Here is a 12,926-nt window from a genome sequence, read left to right as displayed (position 1 = left end):
AATAATTAAATCAATAGTAAAATAAAGCAGTATACTTCCTCCCTCTTTTGTGGTGCTGGGACAGACCTCAGGGCTGTAAGAATGCTAGGCAAACACTCTACCAAAGGGCCAAGAAATGGTTCCACTAGCCCTGAGGTAGCTAGGCAGAGATTCAGTTAACTGGTCCTGTCTGGGGCCCTCTGCTGTGATCACAGGCTACACGCACTTCCTCTTCTCACCAGAGCCATCCCCATCTAGTGGAACCAGCTGGAGGGACAGCTGAGCATGGAAGACAGTAGTGGTGCCCTTGGAATTCAGGGTTGGGGACTCACAGAACCAAGGTTGTACTGCTGGTGGAAGACGGTGGGTGAGGGAGGGACTGGACCAAGTGACTGTTCACACCTTGCCCACTGACAGGTCCGTGATTGCTTGCTGCTCTGTGGGTGAGGAAGCCATGCCATGCCCATGCCTGGGTGCAGATAGGCACCTCTCCAGCAGCCAGCAGCTTACCTGTGTGTGCTCTCAGACAGAGCTTCCTGCACCCAGTGCTTCATCATCGCTGGCTTCACCTTGTGCCCATGTCCGTGCTGCAGCTGGTAAAATGGCTTCAGTGCACTCTCCACATAAGAAGAGGCTGTGCTGGGGACCTCCTGGAGTGCCATTGTCAATAGGGGTTAAGGACATAAGGAAACAAAAAAAGTCATTATCATCAGTGTTCAGTTCACCCCTCACAGAAAGTAACCAGAGGGCCACAGAAATCACCTGGGGACAGCAGTGTGCCAAGAGGAAGCTCCCCTCCCCCGGTTTGCCCTCTTCTCCAGGGTCAGGCTTGTTCTGAGGCAGGATGCACAGGGCTGAGTCCTGACTCCTCCCACTAGGAGAGGCCCAGGGGACTTGGTTCCTTGCTCCACAGGTGAAGACTGATGTGCTGTGCATACTGTGCACACACCATGATGCCCACAGAACAGAAGGAAACGGAAGACCCCTAGCAATGTACTCAAGCCCTCCCCCAGTCAAGTGGGGGCTTCAGGTCCAACAACAAACAGTACAACAAGATACTTTTGTTCCAAGTGATAATTCTACTGCACAACTAAATCTACTTTGTTGTTTTTTTTTTTTTTTTTAGACTTCAATATTTTCTTTTTTTTTTTTTAACATTTTTTTATTGATAAAAGAAGAATAAAGAAAAAAAAACAAATTTCCACCTCCTCCCAGCCTCCCCTTTCCCTCCCCCTCCTCCCACTCTTCTCCCCCTCCTGCCACTCTTCTCCCCCTCCTGCCACCCCTCTCCCCTTCCCCCCACTCCTCTCCCCCTCTATCTCCAGTCCAAAGAGCAGTCAGGGTTCCCTGCCCTGTGGTAAGTCCTAGGTCCTCCCCCCTCCGTCCATATCTAGGAAGGTGAACATCCAGACTGGCTAGGCTCCCACCAAGCCAGCAGATTGCGTAGGATCAAAACTGCGTGCCATTGTCCTTGGCGTCTCATCAGCCCTCATTGTTCGTCATGATCAGAGAGTTCAGTTTTATCCCATGCACTGGACTGAGCTACCAAGGTCCCAATGAGGAGCAGAAGGAGGGAGAACATGAGCAAAGAAGTCGGGACCACGAGGGGTGCACCCACCCACTGAGACAGTGGAGCTGATCTACTGGGAGCTCACCAAGGCCAGCTGGACTATTACTTTGTTGTTTTTTGAGTCAGAGTCTGACTTTGTAGTTCAGGATGGAATCAAACTTGTGATCCTCCTCTTAGCCTCCCAAGGACTGGGATTACAGGGTGCAAATTGCAGGGCTTTTCCAGTCCCAATGTAAGCATGAAAAGGGAAGCTGGACATGGTGGCTCATGGGTGTGATCACAAGGATCCATAAGTCTGGGGGTGACCTCAGCTACAGAATGAATTCCAAGCTAGTCTGCTACAGACTTAAGTCCTGTTCTTAAACAACCATGACAATAATGACAATGACAATGATAACAGGAGAAAGGAACCCAGTCAGACAAATTGTGGTCAATGCAAGTCCAGCAACAAGGAATCATTTCTTGCACCCAAAAATTCTTGCAACAAATGGGAAGAGTAATGCTAACAGGAGACAGGCCCCTGCCTAGCGTGTAAACAAAAGGAAGGCCACAGGCCACTGTTATAATTCCCGAGTTTGGGGTATTAAATAAACTAAAAGGCACTAAGTCTAAACCTTAACCACAACCATGGAAGACAACCAGAGGGAACACCAGTCATGTGAGAGCAAGAATGAGTGAGAACTCATGAAGACGAGCGTTCAGGTGGGAAAAGGACCTTCCCTCGGATGACTCTTCAACAGTACCTAAGAAAAGTCTCTGACACCACCTGGCATGCGCCTCTCTTCTGTCTGATAAACACCGCTTGCCTTTTCTTTCTTGGTGCTGGGGTGAACCCAGGATCTTGTGCATGCTAGTAAATACTATACACCACTGAGCTCCACCCAGCCCTGAGGATACACTAAAATAATCTTTTTCTATTGAGTTCTCAATTTATTATAGGTGGAGGTGTTTGTGTCAGGGCACACATGTGGAGCTCAGAGGACAGCTTGTATGAGTCAGGTGTTTTCTTCCAGTAGGGAGGACCCAGGGATAGAATTCAGGACTGTCAGTTTGGCAGCAAGCCCCCTCACCCCCTGAGCTAGCGAGCTCAATGGCCCTAATATATTCTTAACGTCATTCTTTCTAATGTTTTCACTGAAAGAACAAGGAAAACAAGGTATTTCCAATAACAATTTGCATGAGTAAGATAAATTAAAAATGTTTGTGACTATATGAAGACAAAAATAAATTTTTACATAAATAGGACTTAGAAATGTCAAATGGTTTCCTGGGACTGGAAAGAAGGATCAGCAGTTAAGAACAATTGTTGCTCTTATAGAGGACCCAGGCTTGACTCTTAGTGCCCATCTGATGACTCACAACCATCTGTAACCCCAGTTCCAGGGCACCCAATAGGCAGGCACACGGTACACATACACATCAAGTAAAATAAATCTAAAATAAACATTTTAATTGCTTTCTTTTTTAAAGAAAGTATTTTTCCAGCTAGCTGTGATACTGCAGGCCTTTAACGCCAGCACTAAGATGCAGAGGCAAACTGACCTCCGTGGAGCTGAGGCCACCCTGGTTTATGCAGTGAGTTACAAGCCAGTCAGGACTCACACACAAAAGGACAAAGTGCACAGGCCCCAGTGCACAGTGTGGTTGTGCTGGCAGCTGGCTCCTGACCCTTCCGAGTCCCTTAACTCAGACCACCCTAAGACCTGCCTGTGGCCCACATCTCCCTGGCCCCACAGCACAAAGCTCTCTCCAGAAGTGACACTGACCTTATTGGTTCTGCGGTAAAGCCTGGGGACCTCCAGGGCACTCTTCAGATAACTGAAGCAAGACTCACTCAGGTCCTGGACAATCCTGCTGCTCAGAGCTGGCACGTGGGCAGACAAGGAACTCTGAGAGTCTTCCAAGGCCGCTGTGGACACAGGGCAGCTGGATTGAGTCACTGGTCAGCCTAGGGTAAGCTCCATTAAAATGTGACCATGGCATTTGGAGTGCACTAATAAAACATGTCAATGTATAAAACAAGGACCTCATTTATAGACGCTCAAGAACTAAGAATTTACAAATGAGTCCAGATGTTAGTTTAAATATTCTCTGCAGTCTATGGCATTTTACTTTGTTATTTCTTATTCAAAGAATCTGAGTCTGAATTAATTTTTTTTTACCTGAGATAGATGAAAAATTCTTAAAGCCGATCGTTTCAAGTTTTGGCTTGACTATCTTCAGGAGTTCTGGAAGCTGAAACACACATTTTGAACCCTAGTTTCTTCTTTCAAGCACAACAAGCAGCTTTTCACCCGCAAACTCTGACGTGATTAACCAGTGCTGAAACCTAAGCCAGAACTTGTAGGTCAAAGCTCCCACCCAGGGGGAGTCGCGCTCTGAGTGCAGGAGCGCACAGCGCGGGGCCACTGAAGGCAAAGGCAAAGCAGAAACTCATTTCTCATTCTACGGTTCTTCATGACACCAAAACTGCTCATAATAAATAGACCATGTGTCCTCAGAAAAGACAACACACTTATTCAATCACTCAGAATATAAACTGTGGAAAGTAAAATCTACCTGAGGGCAAAATCTCTACGTGTGTCCCATAAAGTTCTCTGAATGCTGAGAGCTAAACATGCGGTCAACAAAGGAAACATACGGGTACTTTTCAATGTATCAACTCTCAAACATTTGGGGCAGTAAACTACAAATTAAAGCCAGTTCACCACAGGCCATGACCCAGCAGAGCTGAGCTGAAGACAGAAAAGTGGAGCCTGAGGGTGCTGAGTGGTCAGGCTACTCACCAGGAAGCAAAGATAAGACACTCAGGGGTGACTGTGGAGAGGACAAGTAGGGAAATGTCCACTAGGGCAGATGCCCTGGCTGGGTGCCCGGGATCCCACAGCTTACAGACCCATGCATCTGCCAGTGCAGTGAAGCTCACCCATTCCTGAAGCCTGTCCAGGTCTGAGACCACATACAACAGCTGAGTGCTGGAAATGGACGCTGTCTGAGCTTCTGAAGGATGGTTTCCTTGGTCTTCAGAAGGGTCTCTGCTGCCAGCCAAAGGTTTTCTAGTCTCCTTGGTGCTTTCATTAGAAATGGGCCTGCCAGAAAGCTGGGAAGAGATTTCAAGGCTCACTCGCTGACTGAGCCCCAGGCATGTGTGCGTGCTCAGGATCTGCACACACACCAGCTATCTGCAGAGTGTGGTGCCCACCATCAAGAGAAGGAGAGCATATCTGTCCCAGACAGGGGTTGGCCCTGTTCTCCTTGGAATTGCTGTTCTTGGCTGGACACAGTGGGGTGTGCCTGGCACGGTAATGCCTACTTTGTGGTGTGCTTCTCAAAGACTATCCCTGCACCACGAGGCCTGGCTTGTGTTCTGTCACTGAGTGTGTCCCTGAGGTGGCTCTGAAGACTGAGGTCTGCAAGGACCTAAAGCTGGTGCTCAGTTCTTAGTAGTACCGACCTCCTAGGGGCAAAGCTCTGGCCTTCACTGTGTATGAAAAGTTAATACATTTGACTGGCAGAAGACGATAGGGAGATCCTAAAATGGAGAGTAACTACTTTTATTTTGGTGATCATACGACTATTTAAAATTTAAACCTATTTACTTTTATTTTGAATATTTTAAATTTTATTTCCAAGGTGCTTTAGTCTGATTTTGAGAAACAAACTTATTAGGTGGAACTTCCCAGGAACTACTCATGATCATGTGGCCAGGTACTCACAGCTGGACCTGACACCACGGGACATCCTGAATGTCCCACGGATGGGTGTTAGGCACACGGGACACCCTGAATGTCCCACGGATGGGTGTTAGGCACACGGGACACCCTGAATGTCCCACGGATGGGTGTTAGGCACACGGGACACCCTGAATGTCCCACGGATGGGTGTTAGGCACACGGGACACCCTGAATGTCCCACGGATGGGTGTTAGGCACACGGGACACCTTGAATGTCCCACGGATGGGTGTTAGGCACACGCCACTCTAAGCTCCAGCAGTGCTGACTGCAGAGGGGCTGCATGTTGCTAACCTCACTGACGAACACAGAGAACCGGGCCAGAATCTGCAGGGTGAGCCTCCACAGACGGTGCGCTAACAAAGGCAGGAACATCTCATCCGACCAGCATTTCTCCAGGCTGCTCCAGGTTCTGTGAGAAGCCAACAGGCAATACGGACTTCCATCTGAAGAGAAACCCCGCCCCAGGGTAGATCATTAGGTCAGAGCTGCCATCAGCATACAACTCAAAGTAAAGCACAGGCCATGCTGCGGCCTCCTGGCCACAGATGCTAGAACAACACAAGATCACGTGTCTTTGGTGTGATGTGTTTGGTAACGCACCTGACTCTGTTTCCCAGGCATGGAGTCAGTCAGCATCAAACACTGCACCGAATATCTTTTAGTGGGTACTTTATACCACAGCAGCACACACACAATGGTATGTGGCAGCTTGCAAGGCTTAAATTTCAGTTTTTACCCTGTCTTCCCCTACCTCAACATGGCTACTATCCTCATAGAGAAGGTCAATCCCTTCTGACTAACTATTTCTCCAGAGATGAACAGAAACAACTCCACAACCCAACATGAGGTTTCAGGATAGACCTGGCTGTTGGAGCAGGCACTTCAGCAGCAGAACCAGGACCCTGTATGACACAGAAATACTATGTATCTCAATGGCTATCAAGAATGGGGTGTCATGAGTCTGCCATCTGCCCATAATCCCAGGAGGCCTAGGTTGTGCTCCAACTGAGTCCTTTTCAGGAAGGGACAGGAGCATGCAACCCACGTGCAGCCTTCACATGGCTGGGCTTGGACCCGAAGGAAGGTGAAATGTCAAAGACTGCAGACAGCTGTGTAGGGTTGAGACTACCCCTTTTGGGGGCGGGGTTTGCCTCAGGCGAATGCCTGTCAATAAATGGGCGCGCAGGGAAGCGGCTAGCCCTCTTTTCCTCCCTACCTGTACTACGCTGGAACTTTGGTTCTGTAAGTTTATCATTAAAGTGGTAAATATTCTTTGATATCTACATTACATTTATTTTGTGCTGGTACACAGCTGACTGAATCCACAGCATTCCACAGCATTCCACACTGGATGTGTCCAACCTCAAGGGTGCTAGTCACAGAGTCTGTTGTGGACAGTGATCACACACAGGGGTACAGCCCTGACATGTCACATTCAGGTTAGAAAAGGTCAATTTGAAACTTTGTAAAGCATCTCTTTTCATCATATCTCTAAAGCAAGAAATTCAATGAACCAAAAGGCTCTTTCTGTTGCACAAAGAAAGAAGTTTCTGAGAATTCAGCCTGTGAGCAGAGCCCTTGCCCAGCATGCAATGGGGCCGTGAGTTCAACAGCATAGAAAAAAAAAGTCTTATTTTATTTAATAATAATGATGATGATGATGATGATGATGATGATGATGTTAAGCCAGTGTCCTTACAGCACAACTCACTGTATGGCAAGAAAAGGCAGGAGCACTCCCAGGACCAGGGTTGAGCTGGCTGGTGAGCTCAGCTAACCCCTTTAGGGACACCTGTTGTTTCCATTCTAAGGTTACCTGGGGCGTCTTCCAGCCCATCTGTGAAAGATGCTTCTAAGGATCCTGCCACTTCTCTAAACCTGGGAAAGAAGGACACGGGTCAGTGCTGTCGGTTCTGCAAATGCTTCCCTTACCTAGCCTCCTTTCTTGTCCACTGACACCCGATATTCTCAAGGCTGTCCAAGACACTTTTTTTCTTTTTACTGTGTAAGAAACAAACTCCTCGACTAAGCTACTATACTGTAGGTTCTCTGCTATATGCAGCTAGTCTCAAATACACATCATCCAAGTCTTATTAAGAGGATCCCTTAAGTTCCACTTTGTAGTAACATTTCAAGGCCACATAGTGCTATTTCTAAACCCCTCTATCAGCAACACCACTGTGAAGAAATGTCCCAAAGTAAGACACAGGAAAGCTGGCTTTGCACCCGTGTTCATCACTTAAGGGAGGAACCCAAGGTCCCAGTCAACGCTGGGCTCGCTGAACATGCCCTTCTGCCTCTGGTGGCCTTCCCGCTGCTCCCTACATCCTGATGACAGCCAGTATCCAGCGTCCAAACACCCATCAGTTTTGGATTTCACTGATGGAGACAGCGTTTTTCCTGACTGTGGAATGAAGCTGTCCTACGGCTTTGACAACTGCCTGCTTCCATGGACATGGTCTGCACATTGGTGTCCTTGCTAACTCCCTACTGACAGGGAACTCTGACTTATGCTCAAGACGAGCTCATCCAAGTGACACCTTTAGAGTCACTCCATGGAAACGAGCTGTGCAGGTGCCTACAACAGGCCGGCCTTGGCAACGCAGAGAAAAGTCACAGAGCAGAGAGAGAAGTGGAGAAGCGGCCCCCAAGGCAAGGCCTAGAGAAAGGGCTGCGGGTGGCAGCAGTAGACACCAGGCCTAGAACTCTGCCACAGCCCCACAGCATCTTTCAAAATCTACATAAAACACAGGAAAGGAGCCCAGTGTAGAGGCCTAGGGCCTGGTCCCGCTGTCCACATGGAAAGCTGAATCTATCTAAGAGGCCAAGGTAAGGATGTGCATGGCTGGGGTAGAAGACAGCACCAAACACAGCATGATATTAGACAGGAAAACAGGCTGTTTAACAACCTGGGTAAAGGTATGGGGCCCCAAGTTATGTGAACACTTATGACAATTCACAGGAACGATGGAAAGTGCTCCCTGACAGCGAGCACTCCACAGGGCAGCGGTACATCTGCTGGTCAGCCAAGAAACACAGCTCAGAAAGAAAGGCCCAAGACAGCAGGCATAACTGCCTGAGGGAGGCCAGTGACTGCTGTGGTCCATGGTGAACCCTGAGCAGCCACGTGCGGCCTTTAGATGCACTCGAGTTTCACTCCCCAAGGGATCTCAGTAGGAGAGGAAAGACATCTAGACTCTAACATTTGGGTTTGGGGGAGACTCCACCTCCACTCCTCCCCGAGCATCATGATCTACAGGAAGTAAGAGCATTCTTACAACATGACACCTGGGGCAGCCTGGAGTGGAGGGTGATGCCTTCTCTCTGCTCAAAGGATCACAGCATGAGACAGAAAACCCGCGGACATGCAGCTCTGAGAACAGGGAATAGGGAGACAGGGTGAAGATACCTAAGCCTTTATATCATGATTCCACGTCATAGAAGGAACTACAAATCATACACTCACAAGAATGTTCTGGGAGCTCGTTCCAGCACTCCTCTATACATCTGAGCTGCCTGGGTCACGGGTGCTGTACCTGCTCTACTGAAGCTCACGGAACAACTGCATCAGCGCAGACCCCACGTCTCACTTTAGCAACCCTGCATTTCTTTCTGAGGAAGAGACTGTGGGAAATGAAGAGCAAGCTCAGGGCCTGGGTGACAGGGAACACCTGGCTCAGGGCACTGTAATTTTGCTGTTCAACAATAACCAGGTGGGCGCTCTCACAATTAGGGAGCCGCTTCTTGTTTCCAGTCAGCAATTCTCTTCAGAGCGACAGCACAGTCTGGGAAGCACCTGGCCACCCGAACAAGCAAGCCTATGCGCTTCACCGAACACTCCACTCACAAGCTCCAGCAATGCTAGTCTGGGCAGGACCTGCCCCACCTGCCTCAGGAGACGCAGAAATGGCAGCCCTTCTGATTGCTTCTTGGGGCAACAAGCTGCTGAGGACTTGTCTGAATTTCTCAGCATTCTACAGACTTGCTTGTTGATACAGAAGACAGATCATGAGATCTGGAAGGAAAGTCTCACTGTCTTCCAGGTCAGGAAACAAAGGGCACAAAGGTCAGAGAGGAGAGAAAATAACCACCTGCTCTTCAGTCACTGAGCCAAACACAGGCCTAGGACTGGGGCAGATGGTGACTGGAAAGGACAGAGTGACCGCCGTCCAGCACCTTTAGCGCTCTTCATCACAAAACCAGAGGGACTGTGGCAATGAAGCCAGGCCTGGAGTCCAGCTTCCTCCAAGTCCAGTTTCTCTCCTACTACCAGAAACACACGCTTTCTTGGTAGTTGAGCATCAATGACATATGGACATCTTCACTTTGATTCTCCCACCTTAGAAAACCACTGACTGAAGTACCATCCCCTCCCAAAACATTTAAAAGCCTTAATAATAATTTTAAAATGTTAGTTAACTAGCAAATGCTAGTCAGCTGAGTGTGGTAGGCACCTATAACCCCAGGAATTGGGAGGCTGAGGCTAGAGGATCATGATTTTAAGGCCAGCCCAAGCCACATAGCAAGACTATGCCTCAAACATGAAAAAAAAAAAGACTATTTACAAGGGCAGGATGTGGTGCAGTGACTGACCTTAGCTGAAAATAAACAGGTAGGTTCCACTTATTGCTGAAGCTGTGATAGGCAGGGTGTGCTCGGAGTCGCTTCACACTGGCCTGGGATCCACACTGCCGTTCAAACCTCTGTACAAAATCCATGCTCACAGTGTATTTCTAGAACAAGAAGAAATGGTGGGATTTTCTCTGTCGGCACGCTAGACAGAGTCAGCAGCATATGCTTACAACCACAAGCAAGACAGTAAAGCTCAACACGAATCAGGCTAGCGCTACTGACCTTAGGCAGCTTGCCTCCTAACTTCCCACCCCATGAGAGTTCAGCCATGCCCAGCATGGCTCTGTGACAGTCCCCAGGACTCGTAGGGAAAAGCCCACATGAAGTCCAGGTGTCACACTACAAGCCGAGGGCTTTTCAAATGACGCACTCCAGTTCCAGGGCAGCCCTGACCTCTGCATGGGATTACAGACAGGAGACTAAGCAGCATAATTCATCAGCAGCTCTCCACACTCCACAAGCTGAAGTCACTTAAAAGGAAATGAGGAAGCGCCCCCATCAGACGAGACCTGGTATCAGTCCGTGGATGCGCAGTGACAGAAGGCTGAGGGACAATACTGGATGACGTGGGCCATCAGCAATGACTTAACCTCACAACTGTCTAACAAGGGAATCATGACAACCATTCCTTCTCCTACAGACACAGCTAGGAACACAGAAAGACACACTTGCCTTATGTGGGGTCTCCTTCCCCTAAGCCCCAGGCTCCCTGCAAATCTTGCTGAACTTTTAGCTCTTTCTCAGTTAGAAATGGCTCAATACCCTGTCACCAAATCCCTAAACTTAAAAGTTCATGCAGATAAGGATCTCACTGTAGTCAAAGCCACAGGTCTTACATTTCTTTCGCTAGTTTGGGGCGACTCTTACCCTCTGGGGTAGTCTAGGTGTAAGGAGCCAAGACAAAGGGGATTGCACCGTCTCTGAAAACAGGGCAGACTGAAAGGGTACAAAGGCCCACCCGCTGAGAAGAAGTGTGGCACAGGCTTCAAGCTGGAGGCATTTCTTGAAAGAAGAGACCCACAGAAACTGCAGCCACCAATACTGGGCCTGAGGGCCTGTTCGGTCCTGGTCTAGAATTCTGGAGTTCAGGTTCTCTCAGAAAGGCTCCCTTCTAAGCCCAAACCTCTGCCAAGTCACCTACAGTCCATCTGAGTCTCGAAAGAACACAGCAAAATAGAAAGCCCCCCAATATGGCTCTTTCACCCCACGTATGGTATCCAATCTGAAAAACCTGGTTCCAGCCTGATGAAGACACAAGCCTCCACATCACCCACACCCCAAGAGCAGGACAACAGCACAGTAGGCTTCTCTGGCACAGGAAGCTCCAGACTCCTCTGAACTGAAGCCTCTAGACAGCTGAGAGTACTAACGGATTAAACAGGAGGTCAGGAAAAGCAAGCAGGACTAGAAATGACGACGGTGGTGATTAACACTGAGCACAGGACACTCAGGCAGTTCTCACAGAACTGAAGAAAAGTTCTGTCCCAAGAAGAAAGGCCCCGAGCAAGAGCAAAGGGTCCGGGGAGGACAGAGACCCTGAGGAAGGAAAGATGACAGCTCAAGAGATGGCACATATCACACTGCAGAGTGAACGGAAATGCTTGTCCTCAGTGCAGGAAACAACGAAGTCCAGTATCCTAAGATGTTCACAAGGCACCAGAGTCAGACCCTAACAGCAACCGGAGAAGACAGGTAACCTGACTGTTACTAGGCCAAAGAGCTCCATATCTAGCAAACGACCTTCCCCAAAGAAGAGCCAGGTCATCATCTGCAGACAAATGTAAACTGAGAGCTTACTGTAAAAACAAAAAGTGTGCAATCAATGAGGCTTACTATAAAGCCTTCCAAGGGACGAGATACAGGAAGAACAAACGTGCTGCCATCTTCAGTAAGCAACAGTTGATGGAGGAGAGGATACACCCGGATCGTTCATGGAATGATGACTATGAACACCAGGAAATGCCCAATTTTAAACCTATGAAACTGGAAGAGCCAGAGAGCAGCATGTCCAACTGGGGAAGAGGCCACAGAACATGAATTCACCTTAATTCTGTTAAGTGAAGAGAGGAGAACACACATGCTTCTTGTGACTTCAACAGCACAGAAACAATAAAAAGAGTGGAAGGAAAAACAGCCCAAAGGAGAAAATCCTCCAAAGCCTAAATTACAAAAGGGTAGGAAAGTGGGGAAAAAGGGGACGGGGAAGAAGAAAAAAGGAAGTAAACCAGGGCAGAGTAGAACAAAGTAAGGCCACCACACCCTGAAAGCCACGTAACTAAGTAATGTTATTATGGACAGAGCACCAAAGCAAGCTCCCGAAGCAGGAGCCGGGGCAGGACGGTCGCCTTCATGTTCAGTGCCATCAAAGACAACAGTGGGCCCCGCCAGGAGTGCCTCCTGCCATCTTCAAGGTTGCCACTTTTCCTCAACATTACACACCAGAAAGGGACATGTGTGTGGCACACGTGTGGGAAGCGCTGGGAGTCAGAACCCAGGTCCCCGTGTTTTCCCGCACCAAGAGCTCTTATCTAGCTCACACTTGACTTTTCATGGAAAGCAACTGCGTTGATACTGGCTTTATGAGGGTCTTGGGGTTTTTTTAAAGGAATGTTGAAATTGTTGTATGTATCCTCTGGGCTGAATTATGAGCACAATCTAAGAGGAGAGTGTGCTCTGGACAGACAGCTCAGCACTTAAATGAGCATACTGTTTTTTTTTCTTTTCTTCCTTTTCTCTCTCTCTCTCTCTCTCTCTTTTTAAAATCGGGTATGGATGATTTGCCTGAGTGTGTGTCTGTGTCACTTGCATACTTGGTGCCTAGGGAGGTCAGAAGAGGCTTTGGGTTCTGGAACTGGAGTTGTAAGTCACTGTGTGGGTGCTGGGAACCTAATCAACATCCTCTGGAAGAGCAGCCAGTGCTCTGAACCATTGAGCCACCCCTCCAGTCAAATGTGTACTGTTGATTCCTAGTGCTACATCATGAGGCTTACAATCACCTCTAACTCCAACT

The 12,926-nt window shown here is 48.5% G+C and overlaps 1 protein-coding gene across 1 annotated transcript in view; it reads right to left on the bottom strand.

The window, feature by feature from the left end:
• Cog2 (component of oligomeric golgi complex 2) overlaps positions 1-12,926 on the bottom strand; it is a 31,219-nt gene that overhangs the window by 2,158 nt on the left and 16,135 nt on the right. The window contains exons 10-16 of the mRNA XM_075977649.1: positions 9,878-10,017; positions 7,101-7,162; positions 5,576-5,727; positions 4,476-4,649; positions 3,712-3,784; positions 3,316-3,458; positions 490-629 (exon numbers count right to left, since the gene is read on the bottom strand). Of these exons, the coding sequence (XP_075833764.1) occupies positions 490-629; positions 3,316-3,458; positions 3,712-3,784; positions 4,476-4,649; positions 5,576-5,727; positions 7,101-7,162; positions 9,878-10,017 (884 nt within the window). The remainder of the gene's footprint in view (positions 1-489; positions 630-3,315; positions 3,459-3,711; positions 3,785-4,475; positions 4,650-5,575; positions 5,728-7,100; positions 7,163-9,877; positions 10,018-12,926) is intronic.

The sequence above is a fragment of the Microtus pennsylvanicus genome, chromosome 6 (genome assembly GCF_037038515.1).
Source record: "Microtus pennsylvanicus isolate mMicPen1 chromosome 6, mMicPen1.hap1, whole genome shotgun sequence".
Classification (NCBI taxonomy): domain Eukaryota; kingdom Metazoa; phylum Chordata; class Mammalia; order Rodentia; family Cricetidae; genus Microtus; species Microtus pennsylvanicus.
This window is presented reverse-complemented; position numbering and strand designations above follow the sequence as displayed.